General features: G+C 29.6%; 6 protein-coding genes across 6 annotated transcripts; 3 read left to right on the top strand and 3 right to left on the bottom strand.

Annotated features, from left to right (window-relative positions):
• The first annotated feature begins 149 nt into the window (after positions 1 to 149).
• LOC111425069 (aldo-keto reductase 1B-like) lies at positions 150 to 1,501 on the top strand. Its single transcript, XM_023058830.2, has 4 exons — positions 150 to 353; positions 409 to 576; positions 630 to 746; positions 813 to 1,501. The coding sequence occupies exons 1-4, from the start codon at positions 285 to 287 to the stop codon at positions 1,398 to 1,400; spliced, it is 942 nt and encodes a 313-aa protein (XP_022914598.1). The 5' UTR covers positions 150 to 284; the 3' UTR covers positions 1,401 to 1,501.
• A 37-nt stretch (positions 1,502 to 1,538) lies between these two features.
• LOC111425071 (Ubiquinol-cytochrome c reductase ubiquinone-binding protein) lies at positions 1,539 to 2,149 on the top strand. Its single transcript, XM_023058832.2, has 3 exons — positions 1,539 to 1,648; positions 1,784 to 1,942; positions 1,999 to 2,149. The coding sequence occupies exons 2-3, from the start codon at positions 1,789 to 1,791 to the stop codon at positions 2,091 to 2,093; spliced, it is 249 nt and encodes an 82-aa protein (XP_022914600.1). The 5' UTR covers positions 1,539 to 1,648; positions 1,784 to 1,788; the 3' UTR covers positions 2,094 to 2,149.
• Positions 2,150 to 2,441: 292 nt separating this feature from the next.
• On the top strand, positions 2,442 to 10,113 carry LOC111424988 (citron rho-interacting kinase sticky). Its single transcript, XM_023058735.2, has 7 exons — positions 2,442 to 3,143; positions 3,196 to 3,423; positions 3,481 to 4,812; positions 4,885 to 5,193; positions 5,246 to 5,812; positions 6,526 to 7,787; positions 8,481 to 10,113. The coding sequence occupies exons 1-7, from the start codon at positions 2,565 to 2,567 to the stop codon at positions 9,910 to 9,912; spliced, it is 5,709 nt and encodes a 1,902-aa protein (XP_022914503.2). The 5' UTR covers positions 2,442 to 2,564; the 3' UTR covers positions 9,913 to 10,113.
• Positions 10,114 to 12,113: 2,000 nt separating this feature from the next.
• On the bottom strand, positions 12,114 to 13,309 carry LOC111425011 (5'-AMP-activated protein kinase subunit beta-1). Its single transcript, XM_023058761.2, has 2 exons — positions 12,537 to 13,309; positions 12,114 to 12,485 (listed from the first exon to the last, which is right to left on the bottom strand). The coding sequence occupies exons 1-2, from the start codon at positions 13,197 to 13,199 to the stop codon at positions 12,339 to 12,341; spliced, it is 810 nt and encodes a 269-aa protein (XP_022914529.1). The 5' UTR covers positions 13,200 to 13,309; the 3' UTR covers positions 12,114 to 12,338.
• A 247-nt stretch (positions 13,310 to 13,556) lies between these two features.
• Positions 13,557 to 15,161, bottom strand: LOC111425026 (Ubiquitin-fold modifier 1). Its single transcript, XM_023058778.2, has 4 exons — positions 15,004 to 15,161; positions 14,879 to 14,935; positions 13,742 to 13,872; positions 13,557 to 13,687 (listed from the first exon to the last, which is right to left on the bottom strand). Exons 1-4 carry the CDS (start codon positions 15,006 to 15,008, stop codon positions 13,620 to 13,622), a joined length of 261 nt encoding a protein of 86 aa, XP_022914546.1. The 5' UTR covers positions 15,009 to 15,161; the 3' UTR covers positions 13,557 to 13,619.
• Positions 13,894 to 14,872, bottom strand: LOC139431709 (uncharacterized). Its single transcript, XM_071199817.1, has one exon. The coding sequence runs from the start codon at positions 14,851 to 14,853 to the stop codon at positions 13,918 to 13,920; it is 936 nt and encodes a 311-aa protein (XP_071055918.1). The 5' UTR covers positions 14,854 to 14,872; the 3' UTR covers positions 13,894 to 13,917.
• Positions 15,162 to 16,106: the final 945 nt, after the last annotated feature.

Here is a 16,106-nt window from a genome sequence, read left to right as displayed (position 1 = left end):
TTAATTAATCAAATTTAATTAATTTAAAACTCTTTAATATCTGTAAGTATTACGATAATAATTAGATATAATCTAATTATTTTAATCACACATGAAATACACGTTTGAATTTATTAGTGTAGGCAACCAATTTTACGCATATCCGGCATTGAATATGTTTTGATAGGTATTTGGCCTTCAACTCAAGTAAGATTATAAAATTTTCATTTTTTTAGTGTTATCGTGATTTTTTAAGTATTCGCCGGTTAGATTTAACGTCCACTTGGTGCGATCGCTAACCTAAAATGTCTTCGAAAGTTATGAAATTGAATAATGGGCGTGAAATTCCAATTATTGGATTGGGAACTTACAAGGTAATAAATATTAAAGTAACGAAATGATGCTAAAGTAAAATTAAAACATTTGTAGTCCCCAGCCGGGGAAGTAGAACGTGCCGTAAGAGACGCAATAGACGCTGGTTATCGACATTTTGATTGCGCCTGGTTGTATGGAAATGAATCAGAAATTGGAGATGCTTTGTCAGAAAAAATAAAAAATGGAAGCGTTAAAAGAGAAGATCTTTTCATTACAAGCAAAGTAACTAAATTATTTTTAATAAAATGATTAAATTAAAAGTGAAATTTTTTTAGTTATGGTGCAATTATCATAAAAAAGAATTAGTTGTTCCTATGATTAAGGAAACATTGGCTAATTTAAAATTGGATTACATTGATTTGTATTTGATTCATTGGCCATTTGGATTTAAGGTTGACTTTTTTATTAAGTTACTCCAAATTACAAAAAAAATAAAAAACAATTCTATTTTTATTTAGGAAGATGCAGGAATGTGGCCAATGGGTGAAGATTCAGCTTATTCAGACGTCGATTACCTAGAAACATGGGAAGGAATGGAGGAATGTGTAAAATTGGGTTTGGCAAAAAGCATTGGTGTCTCGAATTTTAACAGCCAGCAATTAACCCGCTTATTAGAAAAGTGCAAAATTAAACCGGTCGTTAATCAAATTGAAGTAAACCCGAATATCAACCAAAAGAAAATGATTAAATTCTGCGCCGATCGTGATATTGTTGTCACTGGTTATTGCCCCATGGGACGTGTTGAAAACGATGGAATTCCCGGATTTCCAACTCCAACGATTAAGGATCCTAAAGTTATTGAAATGGCGGAGAAATATGAAAAAACTCCTGGACAAATTATTTTGAATTATCTCGTTTCTTTGGGAATCGCTGTTGTCCCGAAATCCGTTACAAGAACTAGAATCATCGAAAATATTGATATTTTTGATTTCAAATTGGATGATGAAGATACCAAGTACTTGGATTCTTGTAATAAGAACCAACGCATTTGCTTTTTTGAGTGCTTCAAAACTCACCCCCATTTCCCTTTCAACATTGAGTATTAATGAAAAATTACTACTTAATTAGGCAGCTATTTTTGCAACTCAGTTGTTTTTTTTTAAATAATTGTTTAACAATATATAAATAAAAATTGCAAAGATTAAAATGTTGTTATTATTTTTGGTAGATAGGCAACACAAGCATCACCAATATGAAGTTGGTGACATGAGCAAATTTGACATTTGAGGTTCTGTTATCGATTCGCACCCCAAATCTCAACTTCTTTCAGATTTAATCATTTAATAATCAAAAAGTAAGTATGTTAGGTGACAATTATCGTGTATAATTGTTTATTCATTAATTATTTAAAAAGGAAATCATAAAAAGATTGTTTTAAAATGTGTGAGGTTATGTGTTATGTAATCTAATTCGATTTAATCCGTTTCAGCAAAAATGGGGCACGGATTCGGGGAATTATACAAACTCCGCGGAATTATTATGTACAGATTGTCTCCATTTGAGCAAAAAGCTTTCGCTAAATTGGTTTCCCATGCTATACCAAACACGGTTAGAAGGATTACCGATTCTGTTTTGTATGTTGTTCCTCGTAAGTAATTTTGGGTAAAGTTTTTTGAATAATTTTATTAATGCGTGTTTTTTTAGCTTTCGTTCTTGGATATTTGGTTTATAACTATGGCGAAACTACACATGAAAAATTAAAGCGTAAAAATCCAGCCGATTATGAAAATGATCAATAAATAAATTATATCTTTTTAATTTGTAGAAAATAAATAAAAATTTATTAGGAATTAAATTTTTTATTGTTTTTAGAACTTTAATTTCTGATATAAAGCGAAAATGATTAAAATTAGTTTGTGTATTGATAAATGAACGTATCCTAATAATAATAAAAGTGAATAAAAAGATTTGAAAAAATGATTCGTATTGAGATTATTAATTAATTAATCCGATCAATTAATTAAATATTTTTAATTTTTCCACAAAACAATTAAATTTATAAATAATATTTAGGAACGTACCCTTATTTAATAAGCAACCAATCAGAATCCACCATTTTTTTTTAAACGTCAAATGCCATGCGTCAAACTTTTCAAATCTTAACCGTTTTTACATCGTTTTGATTTGACCGAATAGTCAACGAGTTGTGTTAGTTTTTGTGTTTGTACCCCATTTTTATCGTTATCAATGCGGAAAAGCTAAAGTAATTCATGATGGAACCGTCAAAGGAACCAATCAACGTACGAACGAAGCGAATAATAAACCACATAATAGGAAATGCTTCAAGTGTAGAAGAAACGTTATCATTATTAACTAGAGAAGGATTACTGGACGTTTTAGATGTATTATACGAAGAATGCAGCTCGGAATGCCTCAAAAACGCGGATAAAAACATAAAAAAATTCGTTGAGCGGCATAAAAAAACGATTGGGGTTTTGAAAAAGTTACGGGTGAATTTATCCGATTTCGAAATAAAGAATGTTATCGGAAGGGGACATTTTGGAGAGGTGCATGTTGTTAAGGAGAAACAAACGGGACATATTTACGCTATGAAAACGATTAAAAAGCATAAAAGTTTGGAAGCAAAAAATGCCAGTTTTGAGGTGGAACGGAATATCATGGCTTTTTCAACGTCACCGTGGTTAACTTCTTTACAATACGCTTTTCAAGATGTCGCTAATTTATATTTTATTATGGATTATCACCCCGGAGGCGACTTAGTTGGACTTTTATATAGACAAGGAGGAACATTACCAGAAAGTGCTGCTCGATTTTATATTGCAGAATTGGTTAGATTAAATTTAAGTTAAAATATTTAATAGTAATTTAATAATTTTTTAGGTTGTTGCTTTGAATGATTTGCACGAAATGGGTTATGTTCATCGTGATATAAAACCAGATAATATCCTTTTAGATCGATGTGGTCATGTTAAAATAGTCGATTTTGGATCAGCTGCTTTGTTGAATTCTAAAGGGGAAATGTCTGATGTTGTCCCTGTTGGAACTCCAGATTATATAGCCCCAGAAATTCTTCAATCATTTGATAATCGAACTAAAAAAACTTATGGAGTAATATTAATCATTTTAAACATGTTTTTGTGTTAATTTTTGGTTATTTTTTTATAGATTTCTTGTGATTATTGGTCTTTAGGGGTGCTAGGTTATGAATTAACTGTGGGAAATACTCCATTTAATGGCTCAAACACCACTGTGACATATTCGAAGATAATGAATCATCAAACAAGCTTAAAATTCCCCCCTGATATAATTTTAACACAAGGTTTTGTTGCGTTAATTCGAAATTTATTGACGGATGAAGACCATAGGTTGACATATGAAGGGATTTTAAAACACCCGGTGTACAAAAACGTCGATTTTGATTCATTGCGAGACCAAGTTCCTCCTTATGTTCCAAAAATTTCTTCTATCGATGATACAAGTAACTTTATTGATGTTGCAAAAACGAAAAATGAGCCTCATATTGATCATTTTAAGAAGAAAACTCAATTTTCTGGGAGAAATTTGCCTTTTATTGGATTTACTTATACTCCATTTGTTGAAATTAACAATGAAGGTCTGACGAAATGTATTGTTAAAGATGAAACAATCACAACTTTAAAAAAGGAGATTGAAAAGTTGCAAAAGAAATTAATGCAAGTTTCTGATTTTGGAGAAAAAGAAAATTTTGAACGAAAATTGGACGAAAAATCGAGGAAGTTAGAAAGTATTGAGAATGTTAGGAAAAATTTAGAAAAAGATTTAGCTAAAACCATCGCAGAATGTTCAGCTTTAAAGCGGAAATTAGATTTAGAGCGAAAAGATCGAAGTGAAGTCGAAAAAAAGGCGTTGGAGTTAATCAAAGCTTCGAAATTGAAATGGGAAGCAGCGGAAAAACCGAAAATGGAAGCTTTAGAAGTGGAGCTAATAAATTATAAAGAAAAAGTTGCAAAAATTGAGATTGAAAATAAAAATTTAATCGATCAAATCAACCAGGTGGCTTTATTAGAAAATAAACACAAAGTTTCGTTAGAAAAAGTCGAAAATTTACGACGAAGTAGCGTGGTCGGGTTAGAAACAAGACTTCAAAAATTAACGCATCAAAGCCAAAAGGAATTAAACGAATTACAAACTAAATTAATGGAAGAAAATCAAAAAAATATCGATTACGAAAAAGTTTTGAACGAATTAAAAGCGATTAACGCCCAACTTAAAAAAGAAATTAATAAAAAATCTGAGGAATTAGAAGAGTTTAAGAAAAAAATCGTCGAATCTAACCTAAAAGACCAAAAAGTTGCTAATAAAGAGTTTCAAAAATCCATAGATGGTTATAAAAAAGAAATCGAAATTTATAAAGATGAAATAAATGAATTAAAATCAAAAATTATTAATAAAGATTTTCTTGAAAGCAAAATTAAATTTGAGCAGGAAATTAACGAAAAATTCAAACAACAAATTGAGGTTAAATATTTTTTTTGACATTTCTTTGACGTTTATTATGACGTGACGTTTAATTATAATTTTATTTTTTAGGATTTAAAAACTGAGTTAAACTTTGAAAAACTTTCTAATAAGTCATCCCAAGAAGAAGTTAACTCTAATTTTAAGTTACAAATTCGTGCTTTAGAAGTAAAAATAAGAGACGCATTAGCAGAAAAAAACGACTTTCATTGTAAATTAAAAGAAGCCGAATCAAAAGAGGAAGATCATAAAAGAAAAATTAATGCTTTGGAGAGTTTAGTGAAAGAACTTGAACGCGGAGTTGGCGAACTCGAGGTTACTTCTGATAAACAAAGCATTTTGCAAAAACAAGTTGAGCGATTAGAACAACAATTAGTTGAGGTTAAAAGCTAATAATGATGATTAATTTTAAAATAATTATTTATTTTTTTAGACTCACGAACAATTTGCGTTAGAAAAACAAGAACTATCTCAATTAAAATCGAAATATTGGCGGATGGAACGTGAATTACAAAACTCAAATTTGGACAAAAAAATTATCGAGCGCGATTATAAAGAGGCGAAAGACCAAAATAACCAATTAACTCAAGATATCGAAGCGATGATTTTAAAAATAAACGAAACTAAAACAACGCACGAAAGAGCCCTTTTAGAATTGAATGGTTTAAACGAAAATCTCACCACCGAAGTTATTAAATTATCAGAATTGGTTAAGAATTTAGAAGATAAGTTAAGCGTTCAACGTGAAAAATCGGATGGCGAAAAGGATGCATTTAACGATTTAAGAGCAGATTTACGGAAACGAGATGAAGAAATCCGACAATTAAGAAATGAAATAAGTGAGGTAAAAAGCGAAAAGAACCAATGGGAACGTCGCGTTTTTGAAATTACTAAGCAAAATGAATTTATTAATGTTAAAATTAATAAAGAATGTAATGAAAAGAACATTTTAATGAAGGAAATTGAAGATTTAAAACGTAAAATTAATAATTCACAACAAGTAAGTTAAAATTCTGTATAAATCTCTCTAAAAAAAAAAAAATCTAAAAATTGAACGCATGTGGCGCCATCTGTTGGGGATATTTTGAAGTTATTCAGCTAAGAACCGAACCACTAGAATACAGGTTGGATTGGGTGTTTATATAAAAGCTCCAACCACAAAATAGCAATAGCAAATAGAACGTTCCGACTGGCTGGGAATTCCTGATGCAATTACACCACATTTGAATTTCATTGCATCATATGACATGTGAGATTGCATCTGACGAGCTTCCAACCAGTTATAATGTTAGTTGAAACAAAGCTGTAGTGTCAATTATAATCTAATTATTTAATCATACTATTATTACTTTATTAACCGAAAAATCACTTTAAAGTGACGTTTTCATGTCATTCTGAAGAAACTTCAACTTTTAAAATTTTTTAGCAGCAAATTTAAAAATATAACACAAATTGGAATCTATACTTTTTAAATTAAAAAAATCATACTGGTAATAATTGTTATTGCTGTCTCTCATCATTTTCACTATTAATAACAAAATTGTTAGTTTAATTAAATTATTTCAGTATAGACGCTAATGCCCTCTCGCGGTGGGATTATCTAAGATATCTGGGGCGCCTGTCAAATTGTTGTAAAGTTGGTAATACCAACAGAAAATTTAACCTTGAATTTTGACAAGATTATAGAAAAAAACTAATTTTTTTAATTTTTAGAATCAAAATGCTCTTCGTGAAGCATGTTCATTATTAGAAACTCAATTAGAAGAATTTGAACATTTATATCAAGTATCAGAATCAAAACGAACATCATTAATAAGTGAAGTTGAAAAATTAAATTTTGAATTATCAACAACGAGAAATGAAGTACAAGAAGCAAAGCGATCAATAAATGAGGAAAAATCACTTCGTCTTTTAGCCGAGACAAAATTGAAAAAGTTAATTGAAGATGTAGAAAGTTTACAACAAGAACTTGAAAGTTATCGAGAAGAATGCGCCGATTTTAAAACGTATTCTTCCGGCTTAGCGAATGAATTAACCGCAGCCGAACAAAAAATAACCGATTTAGACGTAGAATTAAAAGATTGTAAGCGACGATTAGAAAATTATCTGGCAGAAAATGTAATAATCAAAGAAGAAAATTCGAGTCAATTAACTTATTTAAACAACTTAAAAGAATCTAACTTTAAATTATCCCAAAACTTAAACGAATACAAAACCGTTAATAAAACAGTAATCGATCAAGTTAATTCTTTAGAAACGTTATTATCAGAAAAAGAAATGTGTTTCAAAGAACGACAAATCAAAATGGACGCGACTATTAATCAACAAATTAAATTGATCGACTATTTGCAATCAAAAATTGAAGAAAAAAAGAAAAAAACTTTAACAGATAAACTTTTTGGTGGATCGAAAAAGGAAAATCATCCCCCTCCATCAATCGTATTAAATTATAAAGATTTAGAACACCAATTATTTAAAGAAAAAGAAACGAACAAAAATCTTCAAGAAGAAATTATTAAATTAAAATCGATAACCTTACCGAATTTAAATTTAAACAAACTCGATTCTAAAATGAACATTAAAGACCAAAAAAGACTTTTAGAACAAATCGTTCAATCTCCGCAAAAAAACGACCTTTATCGCCAAAATTCCGTTCAACGAATGCAACATAACATCCCACACCGATTCGAATCGAAATTATGCACCAAATCCATCGTTTGCGGCCAATGCGGTGATTCAGTACAAATTGGACGCGGATCGAGTGTTTGTAGAGAATGCTTGATTCAAGTTCATAGCGGTTGTGCGAAAAATGTACCTAGAACTTGCGGTTTACCTCAAGGCTTTGCTAAACATTATTCAGACAGTTTGAGTCGGTTAAAAACGAAGAAAGAATTTGATGGGAATAATGAACAAATTGAGGATGAGGATGATGGAAATGTTGTTTTTGATGTTGAAGGATATGTTAAAGTTCCTGTGTAAGTAATAATTGTTTAAAAAATTAATTTTAAATTCATTATTTCAAATTATTAATGTCAAATCATTAATGTCAAATAGTACTTGTTTCTGATAACAGATGGCGATACAATTTTTTCATAAATTTTTTTTCTAATGAATTTATTGATACAGATACACAAAATTAAATTGTTTTAAGCGTTATATTGTTGTATATTTATATTAAATTAAAGCTAGAACCGACATTAACCCAAGAATTAGAACTATTTGGGTTAGCTGTGAGTCTCTAAACCCGAATGTTTTTAATTCTAAGTCTAGTATTAGTTCGTGTTGGAACTAAAACTAGAACTAACACCAGACCTAGAATTTTCTAGTTCTAGGTCTAGTGTAAGTTCTAGTTTTATATCTGATTCAGTGCTAGATTGTTGTATTTTTATTGGATTAAAAGTAAACCTACAACTAAAGACAAGTTTCTAGTCTGGGTTTAGTATTAGTTCTAATGACAGTGCTAATCTTATTGTTAGTTCCAGTTTTAATTGTTATTCAGCATTAAATAATTGTATATTTTTATTATTTAACATTTCCAGCTGTCATTAATTTTCTTTATGTCAATTTACCTAATTTACAAAATCACTAAAATCGTAATATTTCAAATGTCAATGTCAAATGTCAATTTAATTTTTTAAATTCATTTTTAAAAAATTATTATTTTTTAGTAAATCGTCATGGGAAAAATACTACGCGTGTCTCACATCAAAATCATTAACAATTTACGAAGAACCCCCGAATACTACATCAACGAAAATCGTCGATAAACTCAAATTAAATCAACTTGGAACGCATGGAAAAGTCACTTTAGAACCTGTTGAATCCGAAATTGGAATTTCCGTAGCGAATAGCGATCTTCCGTTTGTTATTAAAGTGGAAATTTCGCCCGAAACAACCTGTTGGCCCCCGAAAAATATTATTTTTATGACTTTAAGTGTTGAAGATAAAGATAAATGGTATAAAGCTCTCGATAGATTGTTTAATTCGCCGAATGGAAAATATGATGGAGATGTTGTTTTAAAATTACAAGAAGAAATCGAAGTGAATTGTTTAATTGAATTTGGGGATGATTTGAAATTGTTAGGAAGCGATAGAGGATTATTTTCGTTTAAAAATGAAACTCTATCTCATATTTCCGGTCCGTTACACATTCAGCAAATAACATCCATCCAAAAATTGAATTTAATTGTGATGATTGTCGATGAAAATCGAGTTTTAATCACTTGCGATTATAAACACGTTCAAAATTTATCACTTTGCGCACCATGTTCAAAACCAACGCTTCAATTCAACACTATTAATGTAAAAAATATCGACGGTTTTCATATTTTTAGTGTTTCAACGAAGAAGGATTTGTTATGCGCCGCAACAGCGCGTCAAATAATCATAATGTTTTACGATTCAAAATTAAGAGAATACATTCCAGAAAGGATTTTAGACACGGCTGAACCAACAAGTTGCATTTTATTCACCGAATACACCGTTTTAATTGGAGCCGATAAATTTTTTGAAATCGATTTAAATAATTACGAAGTTGATGAGTTTTTAGATAGTTCCGATAGGAATTTAAGCTTGGCCATTGGTTGTTATAAATTAAAATCGTTTCCTTTGGCTATTTTAGAAGTTTCAAAACATCCCGTAGAATATTTGTTGTGTTACAACGAATTCGCAATTTTTGTGGACGAGTATGGAAGGAATAGTCGAAAAAATGAGATCAAATTTAACCATTTGCCGAGTGCTTTTTATTTTATCAGTAATCATTTATTCGTGGTACAATTTTGTGCCGTTGAAATCATTAAAATTCCTTCAACGAGTAATCAAGACGATGATAACGTTGATTTTGAGCGGGTTAAAATCGATTTAGCTAGTCCGAAGTATTTAGGGTCATCAAAGAAAGGGATTTACGTTAAAAATCAAAATTTGATTAAATTAATTTGCTGTAAAGACGATTTAGTATCAGATTTGGATGCTTCAACTGATAGTGATGCGTTTAGTTTTACGAGTTCGATGGTGAGAAGCCTTGATGGGCATTTAAGTGATGATGAGGACCGTTTTGAGAATGAAAAGAGGGTTAAATTCGCACGAACGACCGATTTATAAATCATTTTCTATTTTATAACCGCTTTTAACTTTTATTATGATAATGTACTTGTATTATTTATGATTTTAAGTTTATATTATACAAGATGTACTTAAATAACTGAAAACTAAATTGTAAAAAGACTTGCCGTTGATGATTTTAGTATTATATTTTTTGAAATAAATAAATAATAATTTATTTGTAGAGAAACATAACCTCAATTCAGTTGACAGTTAATTTTTAGTAGCTTATAATTCTCTTAAATCTTAATATTCTTTCTAAACAATCCCAAAACGAGAAGATCAGTGTCGGCTACATCTAATTTATTACATTCCGGAAGATTTTGGACGTTTTTGACCTATAAAAATTGGATTTAAATTTGTAAGTTTCAAACTTCACGTCTGGTTGGAGAATCTTGAAACCTCCAATGGACGGCTGAAATTGAAACATATACTCATCAAATACGAAGTTTCAGCCTGATTAGTGAAGAATTAAAGAAGATATGAATAAAATAAATTTTGGAATAATGAGTAGTTAATAAGAAATCCGCTAGATGGCGTTTTCGAAATTTAGAAGGAATTCAGTTGACAGTTAATTTTTAGGTGTTCATAATTCTCTTAAATCTTAATATTCTTTCTAAACCATCCCAAAACGCGAAGATCAGTGTCGGCTACATCTAATTTATTAGATTCCGGAAAATTTTGAACGATTTTGACCTTTGAAAATTGGATTTAAATTTGTAAGATTCAAACATCATTTCTGGTTGGAGAATCTTGAAACCTCCAATGGACGACTGAAATAGAAACGTATATTCATCAAATACGAAGTTTCATCCTAATTTAGTGGCGAATTAAAGAAGATACGAATAAAATAAGTTTTGGAATTTTGAGTAGTTAGTAAGAAATCCGCTAGATGGTGTTCTAAATTTAGAAGCAATGGGGTCATACACGATTTTTTTTTAATTATATTTTCTGAAAGTTTATATAAAAATATAGTTACCGTTATTTTTTTTTTTAATATTTTCGAACAGTCATTGTTAAAAGAATTATTGAAAATTTATATACCCATTTGCGCTTTTAAAATTCCCGCGTTGATGACGTACGATTCTCACTTTTGCGTCCCCTGCTACCCGCTCAAATGCGAGAAAGAGATGAACGTCATTTAGGTTGTATTGAAAAGAGATAGAGTGTTTGTAGGTTATGTTTATTATGTTTTGTTCATGGATGTAATAGAGACACTCTATTACATCCATGGTTTTATTTTGACACTGTCACACCGCAAGCGCTACCTAACGGACAATTTAACTTGTTTTAGGCAGTGCGGTTCCTACGTCACAGAAAAGCCGCGAAATTATTTCGTTTGAATATTTGCTATTTTTCAATTCAAATTACGCAAAATATAAAATTGATCAAAATATTTCTTTTACTTTGTGTTCATGCATATACTTGCATATATCGTTTGACATAAAAATTTTCTCTAAATTTAATAAATGTGTATGACCCCATTCAGTTGACAGTTAATTTTTAGTTGCTCATAATTCTCTTAAATCTTAATATTTTTTCTAAACCATCCCAAAACGGGAAGATTGGTGTCAGCTATATCTAATTTATTTGATTCCGGAAGATTTTGAACGATTTTAGCCTTTGAAAATTGGATTTAAATTTGTAAGACTCAAACTTCATTTCTACTTGGAGAATCTTGAAACCTGCAATGGACGGCTGAAATTGAAACATATACTCATCAAATACGAAGTTTCATCCTGATTAGTGAAGAATTAAAGAAGATATGAATAAAATAAGTTTTGGAATTTTGAGTAGTTAGTAAGAAATCCGCTAGATGGCGTTTTAGAAATTTAGAAGGAATTCAGTTGAGTTAATTTTTAGTTGTTCTTTGGACACCAGATCCAAAGAAGACCGATTGAAGAATAGTTATCCAGGTATGTTACTAATTTTCATTTTTTTAGTTTAATTGAGAATCTACTGTCACTCAAAACGTCATTGGTACCAACAACTTGGTCAGACGAACAGCCAAGAAATTAATGGTCTGTTCCAAATAATTGATTTTATTATGATTATTTCCACTGCCATCAGCCATCACATACAATATTACTCATAAAAAGTGCATCTTTGAGATTCACAAAAACGAATGGTTTTCTCATAATAAAAAGATACTTTAGAAACCTCACCAAAATAAAGTTTAAAAAGAAAAAGCTTTGATAGAGTTAGATTAACTCACTAAAACTTTATTAAATACCATTATATAATATTAAATAACCTTAAAATTAATAATCTACCAAAAAAGAATGACAAAATTATTTTTAGTCAATATTTATATAATACTATTAGCTCTATGAGTGCAAAAAAATAATTATTCACCAATATGAGCAATTTTTCTTGTAACATACGCCCCTAAAATTACAACAATACACTATTTAACAAATCAAAATCTAAATTGGTTTATATAGAAGAGTAGTAACATATTTTTTACGATATCTATGTGTTGCACTCAACACCATAACCCCTTCCTTTATTGATAAAGCATACAAATGATTCAACATTACATGGTTGGGTTCTGGAAGCAATGTTGGTTCGCACTAAAACAATAAATAATTAAAATGGTTTATTAATAACCAATAAAATCTTACCGATAAAGGTGTATCTTTATTTAAAATAACTTGCAATAAATGTGGGGGTAAAATAGGGGGCCCCGCGGCTTTTTGCCACGGATTATTTGGGGGAATAATCTGTGAATACTCCTCTTGTAAATCGGTTGGGGGAGCTTCCCCATCTTTAGCTAAAGCTTGAAATACTTCAAAATCTGATTTTTTCACCACTATCATATTGTTTTTAGTCCCTTCGTTTTCAATTAAGTTCGTGGATGGATCGTTTTTCCATTCTCCATCCACATAAAATTTGTACTGGTGCTCGCCTTCCGGGAGATCAATAATCGTCACGAAATCCCCATGACTTTTCACCATAGGAATCGTTTTCCAATCAGAAAACGTTCCACTAACTTGCACATCTTTTCCACCACCCTCCCATCGAAAAACGGTTGGGGTTTTATCCGATATATTAATTTTAGTTCCTTCAGAGACTGTGTTAGACCTAGGTCTTGAAGGATCGGTATCTTGCGAGGCGGGTTTTGTGAAATATGGCTCATCATCGTCTTGCGAACCTTGACTTATAATTTTTGCATCTACGTTTCTATTAAACGTGAATACTTGGCCATCTCTACCAGGTGAAGGTGGGGCTATTTCCCCGGTTCTAGTTCTATCGCGGGGTACACCACCACTTCCAGCGTTTCCCATTGTTTATTTATTATGGCAAATAAATAATTTTTACATAATAAATGAAACTTGAGGAATTAATTATTTTTTTTTTGCTACAATATAAATGAAACGAAATTGTCAAAAAATTTGACACTTTATTAGTACCAACATAAAATTATACTATTTACTAAAAAAATTAGTTAATTAAAAATGAAATGTGTAATTTATAACAACAATAAAAAAATATATAAACATTAAAGTTACATAACAAAAAAATTTCGTTTTAATGTAAAATTAGGTTAAATCAATTTTGGTTGGCACCACTTTTAACACCAAAACATAACCTAAAAATGAATTCATGAAATAATTTTATTTATTTATAATAATAAATTGAACGAAATTATAAATCCATTTATTTAATAAAATATAATACAAAATCAAATTTGAATTAATAAAAAATTAATAATAACCAACTCTATCTCTCGGTATCAATCGCAATTCAGATCCGTGTTTTAAAAACACATTTCCTAAAACAATTTAAATAATAATCAAAATAATTTTAACAATTATTATAAACAAACCTGCCGTTTGTTGGGGATTTATCCCAACACCATCGTCGGTGATAATAGCAGATGTGGCCGGGGGAACTTTAAATTCTTCAGCAGCAAACTTTAGAACTGCCGTGAATGGAGTAGCTTCAGGAACACTTAAACTAAAAAAAAATAAATAAAAACAAATTTAAAAAAGTCTATATTAATTAACAATCATGTAAGACATTATTCCATAATTTTAAATTATTACTATTTAATACTTTTTTAATAAGATCATTTCTAATTTCTTTTCCAATACTACACAAAGTTCGAAATAACGCAACAATATTTAAATATTTAATTTCAAAAGATGATTTTTTAGGGTCAATAACCCACTTTTTATGTTTGAAAATCATAAATGTTCCAAGGTGAATTAAAAAGTTTATGATTAAGTAAATAAATTCCTCGTGGTGTTTACACACAATTAATAAATCAGTTTGATTTAAATTATTACATATAAAAAACCATATTTTATGATTTACTTCATTATAATCAATTAATTTTTCTTTAATTTCCAAAAAAACAATATCTTGTACACATCGATTATTACTTTCAATAGATAATAATTTAAATACAATTTTTAAAGCATTTTCATCACTTTCTAGAAGTGTTTTCACACAAATTTTGATGTTATAAAAATCTTCATTTGATGCATATTCGAAGAATTCACCAAATAAAGCTGATGATTCTAATTCAATCCGATCGATTTTAAAAGTAAAATCGTTAATTAATTTTAATGAATTATTATTTATAATCGTTTTAGTTAATACATTTTTGAATCCATCTTGGGGAAACATCGATGTATAAATTCTAAAAGCTGCATCGGTATTATTAAAAGAAACGAATTGATATGTTAAAATTATTTCCAATAACTCATCACAGCTTTTTTCTAAATCACCACAACAAGTTTTTATTTCTGATTCTTTTAAAATCAAATCGAATTTTTCTTGTAAACATTTCGTTTTTAAAATTGAAACGCTTTTCTCTAAAAATAATCCCAATTTAAACGCATTCTTTAATTCCTCGTTTTGCGCCGTTTTTAACCAGGTTTTAGTTTCGCATAAATTCACAAATAATTTTACACTCGATAATAAATTTTCCATTTTTTTTTTTATATGGTTTACTTACACTTTAAACGGCAACTTTGGATCTGATGTTAATGTAATCTTAAACGTTACTTTAGAACTAAAAAACAAATACTTTTAATCTTTAACATATGGATTAAATTTTGAGGTTAACTATTTTTTACTTACGCCATAATAAATTCGTTTTATTTACAAATAATTATATTAAGATGTATTGTGAGTGATTATTACGGTTCAATTCGTTTTTATAAATGATTTATTAATGTTTTTAAACATTAAAAAAATCTTCCAGTTTTAGGTTGACAATGGTAAATGACAGGTGACGTTTCAATTTGAAATGACGTTAGTTACATAAAAATAATAAACATTTTTTAAATGAAATAATTTAATTTATTGCATTAATAAATATATATAATATTTAAAAATAAATATTTGTTAATAATATAACAAAATAATAAATACTTTATTCTTAATTAAAAAAAGAACAACAAAAAAGAAATCGGTTGGTAGCGCTAATTAGCATAAAATATCACTAGACCACAGAGTATCCTAATAACTCTGTGCACTAGACCTAGAACTAGAAAATATCGTCTGAAGACGTTGTTAGTTCTAGTTTTAGCTTTGGAACTAACACCAGACCTAGAATTAGAAACATTCGGGTTTAGCCACCTTAACAGACTCATGGCTAAACCCGTAGTTATCTATGCCCGAATGTTTCTAGTTCTAGGTCTATACCATTTCAAGTTCAAATTGGCACTAATCAAACTCAAAATGGCATTAACACAACCAATTTGGCGACTGTCATAGTCAAATTGGCATTAATTAAAGTCAAAATGACATTAATCAATTACAAATTGTCACTGTTAACAAACTATTGTATCTACAAAATGCCTTGTATTAAGAAAAAGGAAGCAGCAAACGTAAAACGCCAAATTTGTGCCATTTATATGTATTATTTAGCTGAAATTCTTGGTGTTGCAAAAAGAACAGTTGAAATGAATAAAAAATCAAGAAGAAGAAGTTACTTTCATTGCTGTCAGTAGCCGGGGAGCAAATGTTCATCTAATCAGATGTACCAGTAGCTTGAGATTGATTTGTTATGAATTAAGAAGGGGGTCATTTAAAAGAAAAGGCTAATGAGTTTGTTAGGCAATGCTTAAGGAGAGCTGAAGATAGCTAATGTTCAGTGGCTTTAATCATTGATAATGCTCCTTGTCATTGTGGTGTTGAAGAACAAGAATTTCTTCATCATAAACTTGTAAGGCTAACTT

Source organism: Onthophagus taurus, chromosome 11, assembly GCF_036711975.1.
Source record: "Onthophagus taurus isolate NC chromosome 11, IU_Otau_3.0, whole genome shotgun sequence".
In the NCBI taxonomy this organism is placed as follows: domain Eukaryota; kingdom Metazoa; phylum Arthropoda; class Insecta; order Coleoptera; family Scarabaeidae; genus Onthophagus; species Onthophagus taurus.
The sequence above is the reverse complement of the archived record's forward strand: the minus strand, read 5'-3'. Positions and strand labels throughout refer to the sequence as shown.

What these genes read in the sequence shown, in the direction of transcription:
- LOC139431709 (XM_071199817.1), bottom strand. Translation starts at nt 14,853, where the DNA reads ATGGAAAATTTATTATCGAGTGTAAAATTATTTGTGAATTTATGCGAA.
- LOC111425071 (XM_023058832.2), top strand. Translation starts at nt 1,789, where the DNA reads ATGGGGCACGGATTCGGGGAATTATACAAACTCCGCGGAATTATTATG. An exon ending in TGTTTTGTATGTTGTTCCTC is followed by an intron (nt 1,943 to 1,998) that starts GTAAGTAATTTT and finishes GTGTTTTTTTAG; the next exon opens with CTTTCGTTCTTGGATATTTG.
- LOC111425011 (XM_023058761.2), bottom strand. Translation starts at nt 13,199, where the DNA reads ATGGGAAACGCTGGAAGTGGTGGTGTACCCCGCGATAGAACTAGAACC. An exon ending in ATAAAGATACACCTTTATCG is followed by an intron (nt 12,486 to 12,536) that starts GTAAGATTTTAT and finishes TTATTGTTTTAG; the next exon opens with TGCGAACCAACATTGCTTCC.
- LOC111425026 (XM_023058778.2), bottom strand. An exon ending in CCAAAGTTGCCGTTTAAAGT is followed by an intron (nt 13,873 to 14,878) that starts GTAAGTAAACCA and finishes ATTTTTTTTTAG; the next exon opens with TTTAAGTGTTCCTGAAGCTA. An exon ending in AAATCCCCAACAAACGGCAG is followed by an intron (nt 13,688 to 13,741) that starts GTTTGTTTATAA and finishes AAATTGTTTTAG; the next exon opens with GAAATGTGTTTTTAAAACAC.
- LOC111424988 (XM_023058735.2), top strand. Translation starts at nt 2,565, where the DNA reads ATGATGGAACCGTCAAAGGAACCAATCAACGTACGAACGAAGCGAATA. An exon ending in AATTCAAACAACAAATTGAG is followed by an intron (nt 4,813 to 4,884) that starts GTTAAATATTTT and finishes TTTATTTTTTAG; the next exon opens with GATTTAAAAACTGAGTTAAA. An exon ending in AAATTAATAATTCACAACAA is followed by an intron (nt 5,813 to 6,525) that starts GTAAGTTAAAAT and finishes TTTAATTTTTAG; the next exon opens with AATCAAAATGCTCTTCGTGA.
- LOC111425069 (XM_023058830.2), top strand. Translation starts at nt 285, where the DNA reads ATGTCTTCGAAAGTTATGAAATTGAATAATGGGCGTGAAATTCCAATT. An exon ending in ATCTTTTCATTACAAGCAAA is followed by an intron (nt 577 to 629) that starts GTAACTAAATTA and finishes AAATTTTTTTAG; the next exon opens with TTATGGTGCAATTATCATAA. An exon ending in ATTGGCCATTTGGATTTAAG is followed by an intron (nt 747 to 812) that starts GTTGACTTTTTT and finishes ATTTTTATTTAG; the next exon opens with GAAGATGCAGGAATGTGGCC.